The 27,242-nt window shown below is 43.8% G+C and overlaps 1 protein-coding gene across 5 annotated transcripts in view; it reads left to right on the top strand.

Annotated features, from left to right (window-relative positions):
- The window catches only part of LOC129828030 (protein diaphanous homolog 2-like), a 644,069-nt gene that overhangs the window by 302,313 nt on the left and 314,514 nt on the right, over window positions 1-27,242 (top strand). For all 5 annotated transcript variants that reach the window (XM_055889439.1, XM_055889440.1, XM_055889442.1 and 2 more), the window contains one exon: window positions 19,326-19,424. In XM_055889439.1, the coding sequence (XP_055745414.1) occupies window positions 19,326-19,424 (99 nt within the window). The remainder of the gene's footprint in view (window positions 1-19,325; window positions 19,425-27,242) is intronic.

Genomic DNA, 27,242 nt, shown 5'->3' with positions numbered 1-27,242 from the left:
AGCCAAATCTCGGTTCACCTTTTTCTCACCTTTTACTTATCTTATTGTTTCTGAAGTTTCTGAAAATTATACATTGCCTTCATGTAGTATTTACACCCCTGGACTTTTTCCAAATATTCTTGTTACAGCCTGAATTTAAAATGGATTACATTTAGATTTTTTTTGTCACTGATACACAATAACCCATAATGTCAAATTGGAATTATGTTTTTTATATATATTTTGTAAAATATTTTTTGAATATTTGTAATTTTCTATTCATTTTATGAGTCACTAAGTATTCCGCCCCTGTGTTATGGTAACACTAAATATGTTCTGGAATAACAATGTGCTTAACAAGTCATATAATAAGTTGCTCTGTGTGCAATAATAGCGTTTAACATGATTTTTTAATGACTACCTCATCTCTGTACCCCACACATACAATTATATGTAAGGTCCCTCAGTCAAGCAGTGAATTTCAACCAGAAATTCAACCACAAAGAACAGGGAGGTTTTCCGATGTCTTACAAAGAAGGGCAGACATTGAATATCCCTTTGAGTGTGGCAAAGTTGTTAATTACACTTTGGATGGTGAATGAATACACCCAGCCACTAAAAAGATACAGGCGTCCTTCCTAACTCAGTTGCCGCAGAGGAAGGAAACCACTCATGGATTTCACCATGAGGCCAATGGTGACTTTAAAACAGTCACATAATTGAATGGCTGTGATAGGAGAAAGCTGAGGATGAATCAACAACATTGCAGTTACTTTACAATACTAGCCTAATTGACAGAGTGAAAATAAAGAAGCCTGTACAGAATAAAACTATACCAAAACATGCGTCCTGTTTGCAGCAAGGTACTAAAGTAATACAAATGTGGCAAGGCAATTCACTTTTTGTCCTGAAATACAAAGTATTATGTTTGGGCCAAATCCAACACTTACTGAGTACCAAGCATATTTTCAAGTATAGTGGTGAATGCATCACGTTATGTGTAGACTTGCATGGGCTGTTTTCAGGATAAAAATAAACGTAATTGAGCTAAGCACTGTAACGCTGTGCACTGAGAGTCGGGAAGCAAGTTCAGGGAGTGAGTGTTTTAATAGTATAAACGGAACATAAACCAAAACAAGAAACACTAACAGCATACGGACATGAAACTGAAACAGAAACAATGACGCCTGGGGAAGTAACCAAATGGAGTGACATATAGGGCAGGTAATCAAGGAGGTGATGGAGTCCAGGTGAGTGTCAATATGCACAAATGTGTGTATCGCTGGTGACAGGTGTGTGCCATAAACGAGCAGCCTGGTGACCTAGAGGCCGGAGAGGGATCACACGTGACAAGCACAGGCAAAATCCTAGATGAAATCCTGCTTTTCACCAGACACTGGGAGATGAATTCACCTTTCAGCAGAACAATAACCTAAAACACAAGGCCAAATCTACACTGGAGTTACTTACATAGAATACAATGCATGTTCCTGTGTGGCCGGGTTACAGTTTTGACTTAAATCTACTTGAAAATCTATGGTACGACCAGAAAGTGGTTGTCTAGCAATGATCAACACCCAATTTGACAGAGTTTGAAGAATTTTGAAAAGAACAATGGACAAATTTTGCACAATCCAGCTTTGTAAAGCTGTTAGAGACTTGCTCTCCCCAGTCCACCTAGTCATGCTGCTGCTCCAGTTTCAACTGTTCTGCCTGCGGCTATGGAACCCATGACCTGTTCACTGGACGTGCTACCTTGTCCCGGACATGCTGTTTTGGACTCTCTCTCTACCGCACCTGCTGTCTCTAACTCTGAATGATCGGCTATGAAAAGCCAACTGACATTTACTCCTGAGGTGCTGACCTGTTGCATCCTCTACAACCACTGTGATTATTATTATCTGACCCTGCTGGTCATCTATGAACGTTTGAACATCTTGGCCATGTACTGTTATAATGTCCACCCGGCACAGCCAGAAGAGGACCGGCCACCCCTCATAGCCTGGTTCCTCTCTAGGTTTCTTCCTAGGTTCTGGCCTTTCTAGGGAGTTTTTCCTAGCCATCGTGCTTCTACATCTAGATTGCTTGCTGTTTTAGAGTTTTCAGGCTGGGTTTTTGTACAGCACTTTGTGACATCGGCTGATGTAAAAAGGGCTTTATAAATACATGTTATTATTTGTATTATTATACATTACCCAGATAGACTCACAGCTGTAATCGCTGCCAAAGGTGATTTTACAAAATATTGACTCAGTGGTGTGAAAGCTTATGCAAATGAGATATTTATGTATTTTTTTTGCAATTAATGTGCTAAAATGTATTCAAAAGTTTTCACTTTGTCATTATGGGGTATTGTGTGTAGATGAGTGAGAAAACATCTATTTAAACCATTTTGAATTTAGGCTGTAACACGACAACATTTGGAATAAGTTAAGGGCTATGGACACTTTCTGAAGGCACTGTACGAACCAGTTGATACATGCATCAGGGTGAGAAGTGTTAGAGTACACCTTTGTAGCTTGCCACTGCCGTGAGGTTAGGTATGGTGTAACTTCTACTTTTATCACATTGAAAAACTTGAAAGAGACAGGATCAGATCTTTTCTCAACCTCTCTATCTTCCTCGTAATGTGTACACGGAACTACATAAGCAGATGGATGCGCATCAGGTGAAAACCCCTAGATTCGTTGCCGTGAGCTTTAGTCAACAGCACTGATGATAAGTGTGCTACTGGGATGCGTATGTTGCCATAGTTGCCTCACGCCAAAGCATCTAGACATTAAAACAGAGATACAAGAGTGGCACTGAGATGGCATCAGCAACCATTTAAGCAGCTAAGTGCTAAAGTTATGTACATACATGTTGAAGCATCTAAAGCTTCATATTCCGCTGCTTTTTCTGATTGTAATGGTGGTGTTCTTAGCTGCAGTGTTTCTACGAACGTTGGGCATTAATAGCAGATCAGATACGCCACATTTCTTTTAAGTCTTTAGTCCGGGATGTTTTGCTGATATTTTTACCTATTGTGACATATCGCTCTGCTTGCTTTATAGCGGCTGACATTTGGCGTGCCACAGTGTGTAGGCACACCGCGTAGGAGTTCAGTATATTGAGTGGTGTGTGTTCATACTGTACATGCAACCGTGTCTGTCTGTCTGTCTGTCTGTCTGTCTGTCTGTCTGTCTGTCTGTCTGTCTGTCTGTCTGTCTGTCTGTGTCTGTGTCTGTGTCTGTGTCTGTGTCTGTGTCTGTCTGTCTGTGTCTGTCTGTCTGTCTGTGTCTGTCATATGCCAAATGGATAGATGGTGTGATAGATAGAGGAGTGGGTTAGAATGTATTAGTCTTCAAAAGTATGAACGGGACATTCTTTTTTTAAGTTATCACGTTTCGCCGTATTTAGAAGTTCTCTCAAGCTAGGGATTTGCCATGATGGATTCCTTTTCACTTGTTCGGTGTCATCTATTTATCTTAAACATGCATGCACTTACATTATGCTATATATCATCAGCAAATGTGAGCATCCGTGAAATGTGCCTGACATTTGACACTTGGCAGCAGCTAAGCATATGGTTTTCAGATAAACCTCTTGTTTATGGCCATTTGAGATGAGCAGATGGATGTAAAGGAGAGGAATGGACATGGATGGTGCTACATGTATCTGTTTATTATTGCATGCATGCAAAGGGCATATGTGTGTGTGTGTGTCCGTGCACGGGTACGTGCCTGTCTGTGTAGAGGTTGATTCAATCCAGCAGAGAGACCCATACCAGGGGGTCAGAAATTCCAAAGGCTCCTGACGAGATCAAGGCCAGCCAGTAGCACTGCAAGGGTTGTGTGTGTGTGTGTCTGCATTGCATGTGTGTGTGCGTTCCTGTGTGTGTGTTTATTGTGTGTGTGTGTGTGTGTGTGTGTGTGTGTGTGTGTGTGTGTGTGTGTGTGTGTGTGTGTGTGTGTGTGTGTGTGTGTGTGTGTGTGTGTGTGTGTGTGTGTGTGTGTGTGTGTGTGTGTGTGTGTGTGTGTGTGTGTGTAAGGTTGAGTCTGGTATGGAGCTGCTGAGCCTGGTAAATAAAACAGAGATAACACACATTCCAGTGATCACGGTGTGCCTTTAGATGTGTGTTTGCTCTCGTGCAGACTCCCTTCATCCAGCAGCACCTTGTAAAAAGGCCTGGAGCAGCCAACACGCTGTTTTGATCAGCCCACTGTAAGTTATGTAGAGAGTGAGTGTCTCTGCCCTTCACTACTCCTCATTAGGACATTCAAACACAATAATCAAGTGGAGATTCAAACACGTGGTCACCCCCTTGTTCATGGTTAAGTCCTAAATGACATCATATTTCCTATATAGTGCACTATGTTTAACTAAGGCACATAGGGCACTATAAAGGCAATAGGGTGCCATTTGAGATGCGTCCCATTATCATTTTTGGGTGGAGGCAAGTGCTTAGTATTCCGGTGCAATCGCACAGAGAACTGGAGGCTAAGGGTGAGGAGCACGCCAAAGGAGATAGCCACATATCTGTTTCACGTTAAATTGCAGCTGCCTTTGTGCAGGTGGTTCACTTCTCGCAAATCCACCTGTAATTAAGCGGGGCTTTGAACACAATGCTCTCTGTCAAGAGATCAGAGAGAGAGATACCACTCACGCAGCCACTCTTGCCACACAGGCCCCCTTTCAATTGGCCCATTGATTATCCACGTGCCTGGAAAGGATCCAGCGCTTTGCCATTGTCCTTCATTATCATATTCCCGAGCCACCCCAAGTATTTGTTTTCCTCTATTACTGGAATGCTGGTGGGAGGGCTAAAACAGTGACTCTGTTTGGGTTGGTTCGTTTCCTGAGTGGAGTTTCTGTCAATATGTTGTGTTTCCTGGTCCAGCAGTGACCCAAGGCCTGCTCGTAAAGGTCTGGTTGTAACCTGATGATGTTTATGGATTCGTTTTTGTTTTCTGGGAAGCCACTCTTTCTCCAAAGCCACCGGAGAGCCACTACGAAAGACTCCGTAGCTGGAGTCGGAGTTAGTCAACCCTTTCCCCTAGGCAATACAGAGAAAGGGGGAGTGAACGAGCGAGTTGAAGAGGTGACATAAAAATGTCCTTTAATATCGTGATTGAGATAGCCAGCGGTAACCCGATGATTTCTGATGATGATGGGCGTGTGGAGCAGTAACACAGAAACGGGTAAAAGCCCATGTTGGCTCTGTGATTTAACATTTTTTTTGTTGTTGCTTTTGCTGGAGTTCTCCATTTGCCCAGAGGCTGCACTTTACAAGGCAAAACAGAGCACTAAGTGACAGACTCTGAACCTTCATCGCCACTTTTACTGCCATGGGTTGACACAGAAATCCAAGAGTATTCTAGACTGAGGTATTAGCAGCAGGTCTTGCAAACACCTCATAACACAGCCCGCTGGGAGTGGGGTTGGAACATCGATACCCCTAATTCCAATGCAGTGGAGGTCAAACCCCGTATTTACAATCCCACCAGCACAGCAATCAAGGCTTCAGCGTGAGCGGGACTCAAAAGTCCCACGCGACACGATAGTAGCAGCGGTCGCTGCACCCTAATGGCTGCTCAGGAAGTGCAAGTCTGTCATTTTAACTCGTTAAGCTCCACTTAAAGTCTTGTCAGTAAACCAAACAGGGGAGACCATAATCATTGTTGCACTTCCAACATGATCTAACGACGGGCTCCGACGTCGGTGGAAGCCAAATCTGAAATATATGGCATTTAGCAGCCAGCGACGTTACAAAGCCGTAATGAAGGATGTTTTAACACTCGGAGCACCTGCATTTCATAGCTATTAGAATGGCCCTGACTGTCATTCTGACCATTGATATTTCAGTATTATAAATATTCCATAATAAATAATAAATTGCTAAATGAATACATTCATTTTGTTAAACTATGTGATAACAAACCTCAGGACATCAGTGTATTAATTGATCCAGAATCCCATAGACTGTAAATACTAAAATAAGATGATAGTGTATTTTGTGACTGTAAGACAACAGTTGCGTGGCCATCTGGCCCATCCAATCTACACCTAAACTATGTTGGAATTCATTTCACACACATAATAAGAATAATAATGGCCTAAAGACAATATTAAATTGAAAATAGTCTGATGGGTAACACTATTATTAATGATCAAATTGAGAATAAAGAGAGTGAGGACCAGCACACTGTGCAAGGAGAATGCAGCCTACCAAAAAAATCACTTGTTCTAGATCAGCCTACAGAGGTCCATGCAGGCCAGACATTTTGATTGCTATAAACTTTCAGAAAGAGCAGATTCTAATGAACCTAGTTTTTTCCAAACATTTCTATAAATTGTGCCGATATCAACAAAACAACAATCAGCTCTAACCATTTGGGGAAAAATACCCTTTCTATTTTATTCTGTTTATATTCCGTTAAATGTCTGCTAAATGAACAAGTTGATTTCATTGGAATGGCGCATCCATATAGCCTCGGCTACGAAACAGATAAATACAACTCAAAACATGATATTGTGTTATTGTCACGTGTGCTCCCTCTCCGGCCTCTAGGTCACCAGGCTGCTCGTTATGGCGCACACCTGTTACCATTGTTACACGTACCGTCAGACTCTTCACTTCCCTGATTAACTTCCCTATATATGTCACTCACTTTGGCTCCTTCCCCAGGTGTCATTGTTTCTGTTTCATGTTTGTGTGCTGTTAGTGTTTCTTGTTTTGGATTGTGTTTATTTTCATAAAACACTCATTCCCTGAACTTGCTTCCCTACCTTCAGCGCATATCATTACAGAATGACGCTTCACCTAAGGGAAGCATCAGGGAGTGTTTTTTTTTTCTGGTGTGAATGACGTCGGGTCCGGGAGCTGCTACATGCCTCTGACAGATCGCCAGGCTCCCCTGACTCCGCCAGTTCGTCAGGCTCTCGTGCTTCAGCCGGATCGGCAGGCTCCCCTGCCTCAGCCGGTCTGTCAGGTTCCCGCGCATCAGCAGGGGTGACCTGTCCGCTCCTGATCCCCGGGATCGCCCCTTTGGTTGGAGTCCTGCGGCTAGAGCCGAACGCGCCGGGTAGGGGGTACCGTCACATATGCTCTCTTCGGTGCTCTAGGTCGCCATGCTCCCACGTCTCTGCCGGACTGACATGTTTCCCGCGCCTCTCGTCAGGGAGGGCGTACTGTCACGTGTGCTCCCTCTCCGGCCTCTAGGTCACCAGGCTGCTCGTTATGGCACACACATGTCACCATTGTTACGCGCACCTGTGTGTCGTCAGACTCACCTGGACTCCATCACCTCCCTGATTACCTTCCCTATGTATGTCACTCCCTTTGGTTCCTTCCCCAGGCATTATTGTTGCTGTTTCACGTCTGTGTGCTGTTAGTGTTTCTTGTTTTGGATTATGTTTATTTTATTAACACCCTCCCTGAACTTGCTTCCCGACTCTCAGCGTATATCGTTAGTTATTTTGAAATAAATTGTCTGAGTATCATGTTTTTTTATGACCTTCATGAATGTCTTAATGAATGTCTTTTGTGTAGGATATTTATCACAAAGTACTGATTGTGTAAAATACCGATATTTACAAAAAGAGGGACAGGTGGATTCAAGGTTATTGACATAAATAGTTTTAAAACTGTCAGATTGACCGTTTTGGCAGTTCTAGTGTTAAATGACGCATGAGGTCTCTTACTCTTTCAAATGTTTTCTATTCTTTTCTCAAGGAGTCATCCACCATCCTCTCCCTTTGTTCATTTCTGGGACTCAGTTTTTGTCCTCTGGTGATTTCCACAAAATCATGCCCCTGTTTTTTCAGGGGTTCTTTTGGCCCTGGCTGGCTGTCAGCAGGCCTGGTTATGGGAGCCTCACAGGAAGTGGTTAATGCAGAGTAGAAGGGCTGGGGGGTTGTTAGCATGTGGGTTTGTGATGCAAGTCCTCAGGGGGGATGGGCTGAGTAACATAAACCATGAGGGCCAGATGAGAACTCTATCAGCCCTGGCCTTCTCTCTCGCTCTCCCTCTTTTTATTCTCGGTCTGTCCTTCCATGTCTTTCCCTTTATCAGCAGGACCTAGAGACGATCACATGGCCCACATGGAGAACACACCCCACAGCACCACCACAGGGCACCCTCTCTAACAACAATAAGCCTCCCTGCAGCATGCATTCCTACTGCGACTTCTGGCCCTTGTACACTCTCCCCGTGTGTTCTTACGAGCTCTGATTTCTTTTTGTCCTCATCTTACATTCCCCTCTCTTGGGTCGGTCCACTGATTGAGCGTAAATGCCATGTCTCTTTGATCTGTTATGCATCGCAAAAGAGGAGAGAAACAAGCGCGAGAGCGCAAGGAGTTTGCTTATAGTAAGTCAAGGCAGGTATACATTGACAGACGCATCGGATTCAAACGCAGTTCACGACTGAACACATCTCTCTCTTCTCCCCCCAGACGCTGAATAGTACATCTTTAATCAGGGCATGTCTGCTTTGACACCTACATGTCACCGGAGCATGTAGGACGAGAGGCTGTCTGACGAATAGTCGTCAGGATTTGACACAGGCGATGCCTTTAAAGCCTCAATCTTGCACTGCAGCCCGGCTGTTTAACAATATACTCAGCACTCAACGGTTGTCAACATTTTTTTTATCATCAGCCAGGGAGACCCGAATGGGTTTGTGCCGTGTGGCAAGACTTGCATTTTAGCTGGAGCTGCTATTTTTATAGGACTGGGGACTTACAATTATACTGTCTTATCTGCCTCAGACGGTGTTGATTCTCCGGGATAAACCAATTGCTGCTAACAACCGTGGAGCCTCTCCGCCAGAAAGGAAGTCATTTTCTCCCTCCTTATCCTTCAGCAAACCTTGACATTTCCCCGTGCAGACATGTGAAGTATTCCTTAAGTCCTTTCACACCTTCGTAGACAAATTGGATCAACTTATCGGTTAACCTTCAAGTGAAGGGGATAATACTTAACCACATTTCTAAAACATAAACCTTGTAAATCCGAGCTGCAGCCCACTGCATTTTTTTGCCTTTGGTTGACAATACTTTGTTTGAATAGAGAACCAGTCTGAAGAGCCAACGCAATATTTCCTAAGCCCCAAAACACCAGTGGCTAAACATGAACTAAAAGGGAATGACGGCAGGTAGACACTCAAGTCTATTCCTCTCAATATCACAGAGGTAGAACAAGTGGGCAGGGAGGTAGTCACACAACCGGTGTGTCAGCACATCATACGGCCACAGGAAGTGATGTTTCAAGAGCCAATTAAGGCTCTCGGTGCGGAAAGGACACACAATACACCAGCTGCAGAGGCCGGTATCCCAGAAGTAATTATTTATTTAGTAGTTAGGCTGGGTTATGTGAGCACAGGGTGGTTTGGCTTCAGGATCACTGGAGGAGAAGGCATGATCAGAAGGTGATGGGAGAAGGATGAAAAAATATATAGGAAACTGCAAACGCGCATACTACAAATGGACCACTCACCCTCGGTTCACTCGCCCTTTTTCATCATGTCTTCATCCCCCAAAATGTTAGAGCGAGAGAGAGAAAAACACTCCATGATAGAAAGGGGCAGATTAGGTTCTGTCAGCTGACAAATGTACAGAACGCAGACCTGTCAAGTAAATTCCAGAGTAGGGCATTCGCGAACGACTACACACATATTAAACAGTGACAATGCATTTGAAATAGTCCCACTTGTTGCCTAGTGCATTGCATTAGTCCCAGTATCATCAGTCAAACAGAGAATCAGTCATGCTCATAGTGGTATCAACACAAATTATGTGGACCATTGTTAGGATGGTTATTTTATACTTCAACTTAGCAGTAGCAAAAGTGTGGTCTTTGTTAGAGCAAGAAAGAGACAATGAGAGTTTGAGACAATGAACTTGCAATAAGAGCTGTATGCATGCGTCACGGCATATTTGTGTTTGTTTGTGTGTGTGTGTGGTCATAGCATCTGAAGGCATCGCTGGGAAAACAGAGATGGTTAAGGTGAGCCTGGTCCTGCTTCTGCTAGCTGTTACATATCCCTTCTCTCTCCCTGCTCTCTATACTTTAGCACTCAGGCTGGGTCTGGGCCTGTGTACCGTGGAGCTGGGAGAGGTAATAGAGACTACTGGGACCTCAGTTATCCTGCCAGCTATTTGAAGAGGCCCAGCTTTCTGCTTTCCATCCTGTAGCTGTGACATGAGCGTACTGTAGGCTGCAGCGTTTCGCCTGCTGAATGCTTAAACCCAGCTAGGCAAGGCCTGGGCTTAATGGACGCTGGGGGCAGCCGTTTGTAGCATCAGCAACTGCCTCTCCAGGCGCTCAAGCGCATTGGGTCACGGCGGGCTACCCCATAACAGCCGGAGAACAGGTTCCTGGAGCTCAACGCCTGTCATGCCCAATCCGCAGGCTGCCCTCAAGAGCTCTCTCCACGACCAACTAACAAGGCCAGGTCAGAGTCTTCCCACACTCTCAGAGTCTTCCCACACTCTCTTGCTCCCCCAGACAGAGAAGGAGGAGAACAACAAAGTTATCCAAGTCTCAACACTCTTTAATGAAATAACATAGTTATTAGAGGTCGTCTCGAAGCTGGGGTCAATGAGAATGTTGTTTATACTGAGAGACAACTTTTTTTCTTTTTCATATACTAATTTCACTTATATTTCCCAAGATTAGGCCTGTTTCATTCTTGTGTCAAAAGCCATCTAATTATTTTCGGTGTAATATATTTTAATTGACTGAAACAGCACTGTGGGTAATGCAATATTCCATTTTTCCTTTGTGGAAGACTGTTTTCATTTCCCATTAATCGGATTCCCCATTCTATGAGATGAGCGTTTAGCAGTAGGAGTCAGCAGATCCCCTCCAGGTGGAATATGTGATTAGTATTGCTCCAGCAACTTGTATATGAAACCTCTGGAAGAGTGCGATCCATGAAAGCAATCACGGATGGATGATTCTGAGACATTACAGTGTTAAATCTCGACAATAGTCGCTGGATTCTTCAACATGCAGATCACATTTTCCGATTCTTTAATGATAACACGGGAGGTTACAGGACTGAATTTCCATTTCTGATGGATGGTAAAGGAACCTCATTCATGAATACTGAACATCTACCTCTATGTTAGTGGTTAGCGATCCCGCCCATTTCCTATCGTCTCTCCGGTCAAACGTTCAGGTTGGAGTAATAACATAACAAAGTTTGGAGGACATAAACCAGAGATATGTATCAATTAGTTTCTCTCTCTCTCACACATGAGATGGAGTAGGAGGTTATCCCACTCAGTTATCCCACAGGGCTCTGCTCCAGGCCCAGCTGTGTCTCCAGGCTGGGCCTCTCCCCTCCTCTCCTCTTCCCCTCATACTGAAGCCATTACTGGGCCATGGGTCAGTGTGTCACACTGGGAGATTCCTCTTTCCTTTCAACGCCGCCTCCTCTGTCTATCTCCCTCGTCTGTGAGACCTGGACCGACTAGAACCAGCTGCTGAGGGGAAAACACAGGTGACCTTCAGAGAGAGTGACGGTCGAATTGAACACTCATGTCCGTTCATGTGGACAGTCAGGCATGAGCAGAAGCAGGATTGCACGTGCAGAGGCACGCACGCTAACAGGCAGGCACGTGCACGCACACACACACACACACACCATGATTTCCATTACCATCATTATCATTAGCAGCCACTTCCCCCACTCCTTGTTGTCATTAAACATGATGATGATTGCATGGATGAGAGTACAACCTCTCCCCCAGCTGCAGCTCACTTCTAATCACCTCACCTTGGGTTTGGGGAGTGGTGAAACAGTCGGTCCGGAATGTTCCCACTGTGAAGGTCAATCTTGGTCAACAAGGAAGCTGTTATACAAATGGCTTAACTAACTCAGCTCTCAGAGCGAGGCTTGATTGTACCTATTCAGTCCACCAGACAGGTATTTATTACCAACATCTCTTAACATCAACAAATGAGAGGCTTCTCTCAGGAGGCGCTGATTATATGCCCAAATTGCCTCTCTGATAATGGATTGTCTGATGGACGGCTGCTGCAGACACACATTTCCAGACCACATAATCAAAAAATCCGCTCGACCGATCCACCACAAGAAAAAGATCTAACAAAATTGGAATGTACATTAAGCTTTTATCTTGCTCCCGGAGTCTTTGTTATGTTGCGCTCAGATTCAATTTGTGCCCCAAAAATTATATTGACTGGTCTTTTTCAATCAATGAGGGTTTTGCCAGCCTGCCTTTTTGAGAGTGGCATCATGCTTTTGAGATCCTAGATTGAGGGAGGAGTGGAGAGAGAAGGTTTATATCCCAATGGTATATTGGCTTCGGGTTTGATAGATAGACCTGTTTAGCCCTAGTCAACGGGAGAAATTGGACACAGCTGGAATACGCCGGTCAAATGGTGTTTTCAAACCTCAAGTTGTGCTCCCTATTTTGGAAGGTCTCCCGCTCATTACTCGAGGCGTGATTGTCCAAGCTCTTTTTCGCTATTCCCTATACCTCTATACCTCGCCAACGGACATTTTGCAAACTCTTTGTCCACTCACCCTTCTTTCTTTTTTTCCCCTTAATACATGTTTTACTCATCCACAAAACACTGCTATCCATTGACCATGGTCTTCAGGGTAAGATTTCACATCTGTTTTCTGTTTTCGGGAGTGAAATTGTGAGTGCTTCAAAGGCAACAGCCCCCGGAACACGACTCACTAATATGCTTGATATGCACTCTGGGTACTTAAAAGGAAATATGAACGAACTCTTCTCAATGACTCGCAGGCAATTTGACCACATGATCTCTTGTTAAGAGACCATATGAAAATAGGTCCTACATGGCCATGTAAAAGCTTACCACCACCACTTGTTAGCTGTTATTGTATTACATTCAATGTCTAACAGAGAATGTACATTTAAAAGCAGATGTCAACTCATTGACACAAACAATTGCATTGTCTACTATTACACTTACACTGCCAAAACACATCCCTTTCTATTCCCCATAGCAGCCTTGTTGGCGGGGCCAGATGCACAAGAAAACAATAGTCCTATATCCAAAGCATTCCTATAGAGAAACCAGCTGCATCCCAAACAACCAATATCCTTTCAAATAAATCTGTATTTTTTTTTCTATTCCATTGAAATGTTTAAGTATTACACATCTAGATGTGTGAGCTGCAGCTAAAGCAGGCATTGGCCGAGCCCTATGGCTCTCCTCTTCTCAGAATCCATCTCCTTTAGAGGGGCAGGCAGCTCTAGTAGCTCAATCCCCAGCGTGAGTCAGATAGATGGAGGGCAGAGCACATGTTTGCAGGCATATTGCACATTCGCGGGGGAATAAATTGCCTCCTGGACAGCCAGACTCCACATTGTCAGGTCCACTCTACGTCAGCCTGCCCTTAAATACACCTGTCATCAACACTTTTTTTCAGTTTCTACTTTCCAAAGGCCTCCCATCGCTCGGGCATTGTCATCTGGTGGGTTGTCGCCTGGTGGTGGCTGCGCTCCCTCGGACAAGTCTATGTCTCAGTCTCAGTCTCCAGAAGTGAACATGTGGTAGTGTTTAGCTTTCTAATGCCCCGGGCCCTTCTGGCCGTTCTTTAGGGAGATTATATCTCATGGAACGCTACCAGCAGAAAGACTGTGGGCCAGTAAACACAGCGAACGCCCAAGTGTGGAAGAACTCTGGTTATTAGGAGCTCCCCAGGGCTAATCCCGGTCCAAAACTCACAGACAAGGCTCACACAGACGCCAAGCCATCTTAAAGTGGCCAAATCATTTTCTATTGCTTGTGTCGTTTATGTATTTGTTCAATCCTTCCTCTTGTGGTAGGCTCAACTGGCCTTAACAAGCTGTTATACTCCCCTTCCACTGGTAATGAAATGTAACTATTATACTGGGCCGTGGCTAACATGCATGTGGTTATCTTGGCATATTAACTTCAGTGTTATCATTTCACGGTGATGTGGAAATAGTTTTCTCTTTTCGGTATCAGTCTCGTATGCATTTCCCTCCCTTGCAAGATATAGAGTTCCAAGAAAGCATTGGGAAACTCTCGTTCTTCGTATTACACTGACACATTCTTGGTCAAGATCAACCACAAACCTCCCTTTTCCTGAGTGGTCCATCTGGTCTTGCTCAATGCACATGTTTTGCCGTGAATATTAACGGATATGCCGCTGTGTGTTATTTTTCGTGTCCTACAAGTGCTCAGCATGTCTTACTAAACTTAGATTTCTGTGTCTGATCGGAGTATTCCATGAAAAAACGTAACGAGCCATCTGCATTAGTTTTATTGTTTTGCCGGATGCAGTGCCCAGCTTGCTGTCTTGCTTGCTTAACCACGTAACCCTAGGAAAGCAACGCGGTCCCCACCCTGCTCATTCCCGTTCAAATGAACCTACCACCTGATCTTGTCAATAGCTCTAGCATAGATGCTAAGTGCTACTTTTGTTTGCCAAGGAAAACAATTAATGAAAGCCCGGTGCCTCTCGCTGTTATTCATTTGTGATTAAGATTGCATTATCATCATGTGCCGGGCCTGACAGCCACTGTCATTTGAATGATACATCTTGATGAGAAATGGGCTCCATGCTTTCATTGTGCCCGACAGCTTCAGCAAACCTGCTGGCTGCCAATTTCACCCCCTTGTTCCACCCACCACAAAGCTCTTTCAGAAATGGATGCATGGAAGATTGCATTAACAAATAAGGGGCTCTAGAGAGGGATGGCGCTTATTGTTGGAGTCTTACATCTTAGACACTGGGCAGTCAGTAGAACACGTTTGGCGCTGGCAAGTGGATTTATACACTGTCAAGCCATACCCTTGAGGGCAGGTTGAAAGTTTTACGGCTTGACTTGGCAGATGTAAACTTGGACTGTTCCATTCCCACACTCTATTTGCATGCAAACTTTATGTTGGGAAGGAAACAATACTGATGACTAGTGAAAGGAGTGTCTTTCTCGTCAGTTTACCCGTTATAATTGGCATATTTAAAACATGATCTAGAGAACGTTCTCTGTTCTCGTAGTAAGCAGTTTATAGTTATCCTGTCCACACTTCCTGGACACTGAATAAACCGGCAGGCAATTTGTGACATCCCCCTCCATGCCCCATCGGTCCCCACATGGAATGATAAGGAAACATGCGGCGTGCGGCATAATTGAATCAGTGAGCATGTAGCCTAGCAGGAAGCAGCCAGGTAGAAGCGATCACCATCCCTTCCTCTAACCTAGACCGCGGCTGCTGCTTCTACCCTGAGCCCAGCAAGACATGAGAAGCACGATGGGACTGTATACGTTTGGAATGTGTCTGTTTTTCATTACTAGAGGTGCTGCTTTGCTTTCCGTTTAATATGAGCTGGTGCCTCAAGCCTCGCGGGCATGGGGGCGGGGCTGAGGACAGCTGAGGCACAGACGAACGTGTCGAGAGCGTCCCGCCGAGAGCGCGAAGTACCCAGGTGGGAGATCCAGCTGGCAGAAGGGGGAGAGGGAGGAATGGGATTTGAAGGGGGATCCAGGGCCCCAATATGGCCCATCGTTGTCCCAGTTACTGCTTGCAAAAAAAATATATATATATATAGGCATCCCCCTGGGGAAATCAGTGATTCCTGATGTTTTGTTTTCTCTGGGCCTCTCGTTTCTTTGTCTGAGACTCTGTCTCTGTGAGAAGCACAGCAAGGTTCCTGAATCCCTGCCACCAAGCTGAGTAAAAACACACTTGACCCATGAATGAGGCTTGGCCAACCGGCCCACTGCACTTGACCTGGGGCATTATGGGTCCGTGTTGTCATCACCAGGGGACTTGTCATGAGGCATTTCACCTAATGCATTTTGAGTAACTTGCGCCAAGTGGCTGTATCCAGATGCTTCTGGAAAAAAGTGCATGCAGAAAATAAGTGGTTGGGCCTATGCTCTCCCAGGCCCACCCATGGCTGTACCCTTGCCCAGTCATGTCATATCCATAGATTAGGGCCTAATGAATTTATTTAAATTGACTGATTTCCTTGTATGAATTGTAACTCAGTAAAATCATTTGAAATTGTTGCATGTTGCATTTATATTTATGTTCTGTATAATTCACTGTGAAATGCTGTGACACAGTATCTTTTCACAGCCCTGTAAAATCAAGGGCCTCTTAAAGTCATATCCTCGGATTACAGTTTCACCATTTTTTTTTTTTTTAGTGGAGGCTTTCCTGTAACAGTTGTTTTCCAGGAAGAAATACAATGCCTCCAGATCGAGTGTAAAGTTCTACACTGTGTTCTACAACCCTTCACCTATTATTCTTTCCTTAAACAGCCATGCATCCATTTTGTTTGGCCCATATTTTCATGGAACAGGATCTATGGAATAGGTCGGTCATTATTGAATTCTTCTGTAGGGTTTCTTCAAAAGTTCATACGTTGTTTCACTCCTACACTTTGTTTCTATCCACAAGACATTTGAGAATGTGTCTTCCTATCTATCTATATCAAGGTTGTTAGTACTCATTCTTTAAATGTAACATAACTGAGGTCTGACTCTAGACCAGTTTTGAGCGGTTAGATCATAGTATTGAATCACCCTCCCTATTCCACCTCCCTATTCCAGCAGCACAGTGTATAGTATAAACACTATCTTCCCTGAAGTGTTATGTTGACAGGCTGCCTGGGAAAGAGGCTGAGGCTGGTTGTGCCTGGCGCCTCTAGCAACATCTTCTCCTCTCTACCGGCTGTTCTTGCCTCTTTGATTGTTTCTTCAAATATGCATACACTTTCTGGGGAGCTGGTTGTTTGTTCTGGGTATTTCCTGAGAGAGTCCCACCTTGGGCTTAAATAAATAGAGGAGTTGTGATGATTAGCGGCTAGGCGTGCTTCTGCTCCCACAAGCCATCTTGAGGGGATGGAAGGGTGGGGTGGTTGGGGGGCTGAAACGGAGGATTCTGCTTCTCTCCTGATGTTACCATTGTCTGCACCTGTTACCACTACACCCCACCCCCCCCTCTTCTTTCCTTTCTCTCCCTCCTTCCCGTTTAAAGAGAAGATGCTTATTCCTGAGTGGTGGCTCCCCAGCAAAGAGGCTCTGTGATTGTAGCTCATGTGTATGTGTGTGCTTGCTGTGGTCCATTTGAATTAAAATGACTCAATTCAGGAAGTCATTTGAAATAAAAATTCTAAATATAAAAAGGTTTGAAATAAATAGCTTGTCCTTTTCAGTTTATTGAGACATTGGATTGGAATTTCAGTTTATTTCCTGAATTGACTGACTTTAATTTGAATTGACCCCAAACCTGGTGTGTGCATGCTTGTACACATCTGTCTGTGTCTTTCCGTATGTCTGTCTGTGTTTTTGTGACTTTGCGTACATGCTTAAGTAAACTTCAGACGGATGATTCGCTGACACATAGCGTCGGACACGTGGCGTCACCTATACCGTGTGGAATCTCCCCGACTCACAGTCGTTCAGATTGGGGCGGGTCTTCTGAGTCCGACACGTATGATATTAATGCTGTGGGTTGCCTGTGTGCTGCCTGCCTGTGTGCTAAGTCGAGCAGCAGTGTGTGGCGCTCTCCAGGATTACACTGGGAACACAATTATCTCCCTGGCTTTGGGAGGCTGGCAGAGCGAGCCTTGGGGAAGGGGAGCTATGTTTGTCAACTATCTTCACACATGTACACACACACACAGATGCAGACACATGCACAATCATGCAACCACACACACACACACACACCCACACAAGCTGCTACTGCAAGCTTGCTTCAGCAGACCAGGGTTTACATTAGTATTATGCATGAATGTACGAGAAACTGACAGTTTCTCTTTTAGAGGTCGACCGATCAGGATTTTTCAATGCCGATACCGATTATTGGAAGACCAAAAAATATATATATATTTGCAATAATGACAATTACAACAATACTGAATGAACACTTTTATTTTAACTTCATATAATACAAAAGATAAATATATTTAGTCTCAAATAAATAGTAAAACATGTTCAATTTGGTTTAAATAATGCAAAAACAGTGTTAGAGAAGAAAGTAAAAGTGCAATATGTGCCTTGTAAAAAAACAAACGTTTAAGTTTCTTGCTCAGAACATATGAAAGCTGGTGGTTCATTTTAACATGAGTCTTCAATATTCCCAGTTAAGAATATTTAGGTTGTAGTTAATATAGGAATTATTGGACTATTTATCTCTATACAATTTGTATTTCATAAACCTTTGACTATTGGATGTTCTTATAGGCACTATAGTATTGCCAGCCTAAGCTCGGGAGTTGATAGGCTTGAAGTCATAATCAGCGCTGCAGCATTGCAAAGAGCTGCTGGCAAACGCAGAAAACTGCTGTTTGAATGAATGCTTACAAGCATTCTGCTACCTACCACCGCTCAGTCAGACTGCTTTATCAAATATCAAATCATAGACTTAATTATAATATAATAAACACACATATATACGAACCTTAGGTTATTAATATGGTCAAACCCGGAAACTATAATTTCAAAACAAAACATTTAATATTTTAGTGAAATATGGAACGGTTCCGTATTTTATCGAACAAATATTGCTGTTATATTGCACAACCTTCAATGTTATGTCATAATTATTTAAAATTCTGGCAAATGAATTACGGTCTTTGTTAGGAAGAAATGGTCTTCACACAGTTCGCAACGAGCCAGGCGGCCCAGACTGCTGCATATACCCTGACTCAGCTTGCACAGAACGCAAGAGAAGTGACACAATTTAGTAGTAGTAGTAGTAGTAGTAGTAATATCATCAACCATGTGTAGTTAACTAGTGATTATGTTAAGATTGATTGTTTTTTGTAAGATAAGTTTAATGCTAGATAGCAACTTACCTTGGTTCCTTGCTGCACTCGCGTAACAGGTGGTCAGCCTACCACTCAGTCTCCTCGTGGAGTGCAACGTAATCAGCCATAATCGGTGTCCAAAAATGCCGAATACCGATTTGTTTTGAAACCTTGATTAATCGGTCGACGTCGAGTCTCTTTACTTGGTTTCGATTGGTCAGATGGGTGTGTTCCTGTGTTGGGTTAAAGGTCCTTTCATCACTTGTTTACTCCTTTCAACACCCCTTTGTCTATTGATGTTTCTCCATATGTGTACAGGTCTCATGCATAGAACCGTAAGGCTCCCATATGTATTGTCACCTTGGGTGCTCTTGATATACAGTTAACATATGTTTTGTAAAGAAACTCTGAATAATGGTCATTATGTAAAAAAAAATGTGAGTTAGAGAAATATACTAGAGAAAACATTTCCTCATTGCTTATGGGTCCCATACATGCTTGCACTTTCCACACACCAGTTCTGTTCATCACAACTGAATATGCATCCCTTCTATTCTTTCTACAGTGAAAAAGGAGGTGGATGAGACAGACGCCAGGATGACCCAGTTCAAGAAAAAAGCGAAGGAGCTGCGAATCTTGGACGGCAAGACGGCACAGAATTTGTGTAAGTTTATTAGTCTTTATTAGTCTTGCCAATCTGAGAACCCGTTCTCCCTATGTCCCAGGAACGGTATAATCGAATTGTGAAAACTGGTTATCAAAACATAATTTGAGGCTATTAGCTACTGGAATTTGGGCTCAATTGGACAAAGTGCGTTTTACAAATACAAATTACATTCTGAGTACCTGTGTCTTATAACTCAGCACATAGGGCTATTGCGCTTTTGGACGGTCAATACCTACTAGCATTTTTCCATTCAGCCCCCTATGGGGCACAGTGTGTCTTATTAACGCTATTACATTAAGAGTACTCGTGTCATGTAACTCCTATAGCACATTGGGCTATTGCGCTTTAGGACTGTCAACCAATTTACATGCTTATGATGACAAATGTTCTTAGTATCATGATTACACACATGTGCATACCCTACAAACATTTCTAATGCATTTAACACGTACATTGTTTTACCTGAGCCATGCGTAAGTGCTTTCTTGGCAATAGGCTGGGGGTCATCGCTGGTACAAATGAATGAAGTCCCAGCCCCCTCTGAAACCATTTGTAAAATCAACGCATAACAAGACCAAGAGACAAATCTGGGTGTTTATGTTGTCATCATCCCTAGCAGCAGGTGTGGACCATATGCTGTGAGCAACGCCATCACTGTATCTCTCTCCACCTCTGACCTCTGAACATTTAGACTTCTTCCCGTATCGCATGACAAATACAATCACATTTTTTCTATTGGTTGACCAAACTTAATCAGTGCAATGGAGCAATATTCCGTTTGGATTCCAGTTTAACTTTCTCATGGTAGCATAGCCCACATTATCATAGCCTGGAATCCATGCTGAATATATTTCAGTTTTTCTGTTGACTTCACTTCTGCAGTGAAATTGAATGTTTCAGGAATCAAGGTAAAACCCAGATGCAGACACGTCGAATTGACAATGGTTTAATATTCCAACAGGGGCAGGCAATAGACAGGTCAAGACAGGCAGGGGTCAGTAAACCAGAGGTGGGACAATGGAACCGGACGGCAGGCAGGCTCAGAGTCAGGGGCAGGCAGAGTGGTCAGGCAGGCAGTCTCAGAGTCAGGACAGCCAAGGGTCAAAACCAGGAGGGCAAGAAAAAGAGAGACTGGGAAAAGCAAGCAAGACAAACTGGCAACAGACAAACAGAGAACACAGGTATACATACACAGGGGATAATGGGGAAGATAGGTGACACCTGGAGGGGGGTGGAGACAATCACAAGTTGAAACAGATCAGGTTGTGACATAAGGGTATTCCGTTTGGATTCCAGGCTATATGAGATGTCAGGCTATAGGCTGGCTTTTCCCAAACTTGCTTATCAGCTCTTGCCAGATATCGGTTATCGATAGATGGCTTATACCCTCCCCAGGGGAACCCTCTGTCACGTTGACAGCTCCCAGTCCACCCCTTTTCCATCCTTGTGAATCCTCCCTCCCTGCCTTCACAAAGTGTGCGGATGAATTCATTATCCATGGAGAGGGGTGGCCATGACATAATTTCTCTGAGATTGATGAGGGGAGCATGAGAATGCAATTTTTATGGCGTTTACCCTAGATATCCCCTACCTTAGATATGCAATACCTCTAACACCTCATGCAATATGCATGCTTTAAATGCTAAAATAGCAGGTCACCTAAACTCCACTTCTTCCCTTGTCTATCCCTGTTTGTTGTTTTTACCAGATCTGAAACAGAATACATCAACACAAGATGAATATATTTATAGGGGGAGATACTTTAAATCTCCAGGGAAGAGATGGGGGGGGGGACACAAGTGGGGGCTAAACTTGTATGTCAAAACCGGGGGAGATGCAATCCCAGAAATAGCAACTTATCCCCAACCCCCCTTAATTTCCTCCTACTCTCTGACTCTGATAGCAGTTGTGTTGACAATGAGGTACAGTATTAAGTATTGATTCATATTGTCACTGTTCCTTTGTGATGAACATATCAATGATTTCATCAGGAGGCAATAAAGGGGGTTTTGGTGTTGGGAATGGGGGCCGCGAACCTCACTTGTATGGCTGTAAGGGGTGTGTGTGCCTGCCTGTTTCTGGGTGCATGTGTCTAGTGTGTGTGTGTGTGTGTGTGTGTGTGTGTGTATTCACATGTGTATGTGGGAGTGTGTATGTGGGAGGGTGACGACGACAACTAGTGTTCCTGCCATGTTTGATTATCACCACAGCAGATGGGTCTCATATTTGGCAGGAAGCGATGACGACAAGGGTAGGGGATCTCACCTCCGGTATGGCACAGTGACGACTTGGGGGAACATGTGCCATTACACAGCTCCTCCATTCATCCACAGTCACTGCCCTTTAACCTCTAATGAGAGAGAGAGAGAGACAGACAACAGGTTTGATTCAGATTGTAAAATTATAAGGAAAAAACTTAGAACACTATCCAACCAAAAGCACAGAGACCCAAATAATGGTGAATTATGCCTTCATTACTGTGAGACTTTAAAACTCTATAAACGTACACTCAGAACCAAAAAAGCACAGTACAACAGCAAGCAGCTTACACTAATTGAGGAGTCCATAAACACACACAACTTCTGGCAAAATTGGAGAAAAATAAATAAATCTAAACAAGAGGAATTAGCGATACAAAATGGTGACATATGGACAACCCATTTTAAAACACTCTACAACACTGTTCAAATTGACACAAACGCAGAACAACGTCAAATTCACGAGAAGTTGAATGGATTAGAAATAGTTATAAAGGACAATCAAAATCCATCTGGACTCCCCAATTACTGACCAGGAGCTCTATAAGAATCTTCAGGCTCTCAAATTTAAAAAGGCATGCGGACCTGATGGCATCCTAAATGAAATGCTCAAACTCACTAGTGCAAAAATTAAATTGGCCATATTTAAACTGTTTAATTTGATCCTGAGTGTAGGTTATTTCCCTGACATCTGGAATCAAGGACGCATAACCCCAATCTTTAAGAACGGAGACAAATTTGACCCTAACAATTACAGAGGCATTTGTGTGAACAGTAACCTGGGGAAGGTTTTCTGTAGTATTATCAATGTAAGAGTTCTAAACTTCCTTAATAAGCACAATGTCTTGAGTAAAAGCCAAATTGGATGTATACCAAAACATTGCACAACTGATTATATTTACACCATACACACCCTGATAGATAAACATGTCCACCAAAATAATACCAAAATATACACTTGCTTTATCGACTCCCAAAAAGCATTTGATTCTATTTGGCATACAGGACTGTTCTACAAAGTTATTTGAAAGTGGTGTAGGGGGTAAAACATATGACATAATTAAATCAATGTATACTGGCAATACGTGCAGCATTAAAATTGGTAAGAAAATAACAGAATTCTTTAACCACGGGCGGGGACTTCGCCAGGGTTGCAATCTGAGCCCTGCACTCTTCAATATTTCCATTAACGAATTGGCCACTATTCTAGAAAAATCCTCAGCCCCTGGTGTTAGTCTCCACAATTCAGAAGTTAAATGCCTACTCTTCGCAGATGACCTATGTCTGCTGTCACCCACAGCACATGGCCTACAGCAGAGCATGGACCTGCTAAAGCAGTGCTGCCAGACCTGTGCCCTGGCAGTAAACCCAAAAATATTAAAATAATGATTTTCCAGAGAAGATCCAGATCTCAGGGAATTAGACCAACGTTCTCAATTGGTACAAAATATATAGAGTACTGTACACACTACAATTACTTACGTTTAAAAATAAGCTCAACTGGACACCTTAATGAGGCAGTAAATGAACTGAGAGAGAAAGCACGCAGGGCATACTACGCCATTAAAAAGCTAATTCAAATTGAAAAACCTATTAAAATGTGGCTACAACTAATTGAATATGTCATTGAACCAATTGCACTTCATGACAGCGAGGTGTGGGGTCCTCTTGCAAAACAAGATTTCATCAAATGGGACAAACACCCCATTGAAACCCTGTATGCAGAGTTCTGTAAGATTCCAGAGGAAAACTACAAACAATGCATGCAGGGCAGAATTAGGCCAATATCCACTAATAATAAAAACTCAAAAAAGAGCAATTCAGTTTTGGAAACATCTAAAATACAGTGTCCCCCTCTCATATCATTACCAAGCCCTGCAATGCCAAGAGCTGAGCAAAGAAAATAGTTCCCTCATCCAGCTGGTCCTGGGAGTTCACAAACCTGTTCTACTAACACACTGAAGCCTCAGGACCAGAACATCCAATCAATCAGAATAATCCAAATTACAACACAGTCAAAACAAAACTACATTGCTTATTGGGAAACACAAGCACAAACACAAAGCAAAATGCAGTGCTATCTGGCCCTAAATTGACAGTACACCGTGGGTAAATATTTGACCATGGTTACTGATCAAAACCTTGACAAAGTACAGGCTCAGTGAGTACAACCTTGTCATTGAGAAGGCTGTACACAGGAAAACCTGGCTCCCTGTAGAGGAAAGGCTGTGCAACCACTGCACAACAGCAGAACCTGAGACGGAAATGCATTTCCTGAAAACATTTCAAAAATATAAAATAATTAGAGAGTGTCATTTTCCCAAATTTGAAACCCTTATTCAAGGTTTCAAAGACCTCTCTGATGAGGATAGGCTACCTGTCCTTGTCACAGTTCCAAACGTGGTGAGTGAAGGAGTCAGGCGCAGAGAGCAGGATAGTCAGAAAAGACGTGGATTTAATATTCCAAAAATCTCAGATAGACGGTCATGCCACACAAAACAAGGGCACGTAAAGTCCCAGTCCAAAACAAACAGGACTAATCCGAAATGGAAGAGACACCACAGGAATGAACAAACACCACCAACAGAAAAACAAGCCTGCACAAAAGCTGGCGGGCCAACTGGGTTTAAATAGCCCACAATAAACCTAAACACAAAACAGGTGCAACAAATCAGACACAACTAAATGAAACAGAAAAGGGGATCGGTGGCAGCTAGTAGGCCGGAGACGACGACCGCCGAGCGCCGCCCGAACGGGAAGAGGCACCACCTTCGGGGGGATTCGTGACAGTCCTGTTGGGGGAGGACGCAGAGAGCTGTGGGTTGGCAGCGCACTACATTGCTGCCTGCCATAAGTTGAGGGACATTGTCTGACAGACCAATCAACCTGCACATGTACTCTACTGTATGCTTATTGTTATTGTTGAATGTATGGTTATTTTGACCCTTGGTTATTGTTGTTACTGTTGTCCCGTTGACAATTTTGACTCTCATTTTATTTATTTTTATATTGTAAATATCCCAAATAATCTTTGGCAATTTGTACATTGTTACGTCATGCCAATAAAGCAAATTGAATTCAATTTAATTTAATTGAGAGAGAGTTTTCTTATGCATATCTGTGTATGTTTTGGCTTGTGTGTATTAAGATTAATGCACTCTGACGTCATCAGAGCGCGACATATGTTTGTTGTTGTTGAACCCTGTCGAACGCCGAAACTGAAACCTGAACTAAAGACCTCGGTTTAAAAGCTGACAGTGTTTTTAAGTACTTTATTTTTGAATCCTGCGGCTCTGTTGGGCTAAATTGCTGTGAGCGCTGCTATCCTGCCAGATTCAGTATAGGGGGAGAGACACGAAACCCCAACTAGCCTAGCTGGCTCGGCGGTCTCAAATGGAGGCCGCTCTTGAACGTTTTCACCGTTGCAGGAGTTGCATTTACTTTGCTTTGTTCCGGGACAATGTGGGCCGCGTTGACTTTCAATGTAGCAACTGCTTGCGGAGGACTACAGCTACTCTTAGCTACTCTTAGCAAGGACGTGGCAAACCTACATAAGCTACTCGGGAACCCACTCCCACCAACTTTTTATTTTTCTTCCACCCCAGTACCCGGACGCCGCTCTGGTCTGGTGGAAGTTTTGCCGCCGTGTCGACTCTCCACAGCCAGACTGGCCGGTGCTAGGCAGGGTTCCATCCTCGAAGGGGTCTTCCCCTTCCCTGGAGAATGGAGCTGATCATAACCCAACCAACCAGCCATGGAGGTATGTCACTCGCCGTGGAAGTTGAAGAAGGTGTCCTCTGGCAACGGGGGTCTCCATGGAGATGTTGAGCCCGGAACTGACACAGACCAGAAACAGCGTTGTCGCCCTGGATCCAGAGGTTCCGGCGCCTTCGTCTGTGGTGGCTTCCCAATCAAGATCGGATCCGGTGGTACCTGCGTCTTCATCCTCGGCTCTATCTCCCTCTCCGGTGGCTTCTACCTTGGGTACAGATCCTCGGAGCTCCCAGCCTCACCAGACCATGAGGCTGCCTGAGAGATCGGCCCATTTAACATCACCAGCTGTCATCATAGGCAACTCTATGGTAAGAAACATCTCGGTCCCCAAGGCAAAAACCCTGTGCTACCCATTGCATACTTACACACTCACACGCCCACTCATCCCCTCGGGAATATGGCTCTGTTCCATGTACTCAACTAACAGCGGTGGTGCTTTTCCCTTTCTTAGCTAGCTGGACACTGACTGGACATTGATGTTGCGAATGGAAGTTGTGAAATGATGACTGGGGTGAGGAATTCTACTCAAGCCCACTAAGTCCTGTGAGCAGTCTCTGACTAACACTAACCGCCTACATCCTCCTCCAGGTTTCTCAATATCCTCCCAGTCCAACTATAATGATCTCCTCTGTCCTCAAAGACTGCTTAAGCAAGACTTGTGCTGTAAAAAATACTTTCTAACTGTAACCTGGGGACTGGGTGTGGAGCAGTGGGAGGCAGTCCAGCTGTGACATTAGACAGGAGTGGGGTTTCTTACTCTGTCACCCGGTCTGCGCTGATATCTCCCAATTGGCACCCTATTGTCTATAAAGTGCACTTCCTTTGACCAGGGTGAAAAGGACTCAAAAGAAGTGTGCTAACTTGAATAGGGAGATTAAGGTGCCATTTTGGAAGCATCCATGAAGTGAGATGAGATAAGCACTGGATGGGAATCGGGTCAGGCATGCTATGCTGGAAATGGAATCAGCCTTCACCCCATACAGTACATAGTGATCTAGCAGCATAACATACACAAATAGAACTACTGACTTACGTTTTGCTATTCTCTTCAATGGTTGTCCACAGGGAATTCTACAGACCCGTTTTGACACTAGCCAAGTTTATTTAGTCTGTGCTTTAACATTTTAGACTCTGACAAAGGAGGATAATGATCAGGCTTAATTATTGAATTAATGTATGTGGTGTTTGTACAGTAACATATCACATTTGTTGTGGTTCTTCAATTGTTCTTCATATTCCCTCCTTCTACTCATCATCAACATCTGATCTCTTTGCCAACATTTATATAATGTCTTCATTGTTTTTCAGAGCCATTTAATGTTTTTGGGACTGTTGATTAATTTATTAGGAATCCAATGGTGTCCCAGTGAGACTGGAGCTACATTACTGTATGCATCTGTCATGGAGAAACTTGTTGAAAGGCAAGTCAAATAGCTCACTCAGAGGAAGAGTGTAAATGATGCTAATGCCGCAACAGATGAGCTGAAACGTTATCTTCCACCAATTAAAATATAACAGCAAATGTGTTTAATACTCTCATGCAAGTTGTTAAACTTCCCACAATTGACAATTCAAAACATACTTTGAGAACTGTTTGTAATGAACACGAGGCGAAACAGAGAGCTGGTTTCAAGCGCAGGGCGCAGCAGGTGTTTATTGCAAAGGACCACAGGAGGAGGCACGCAGCTGGGTCCAGCGGCAGGCAGAAGGTAATACATAGGGGGTCCAAAAAGGGCAACAATACAGGCAGGGAGAAGGCTAGTAACGTAGTCCGGGAGATCAG

The sequence above is a fragment of the Salvelinus fontinalis genome, chromosome 29 (assembly GCF_029448725.1).
Source record: "Salvelinus fontinalis isolate EN_2023a chromosome 29, ASM2944872v1, whole genome shotgun sequence".
Lineage (NCBI taxonomy): Eukaryota > Metazoa > Chordata > Actinopteri > Salmoniformes > Salmonidae > Salvelinus > Salvelinus fontinalis.
The sequence above is the reverse complement of the archived record's forward strand: the minus strand, read 5'-3'. Positions and strand labels throughout refer to the sequence as shown.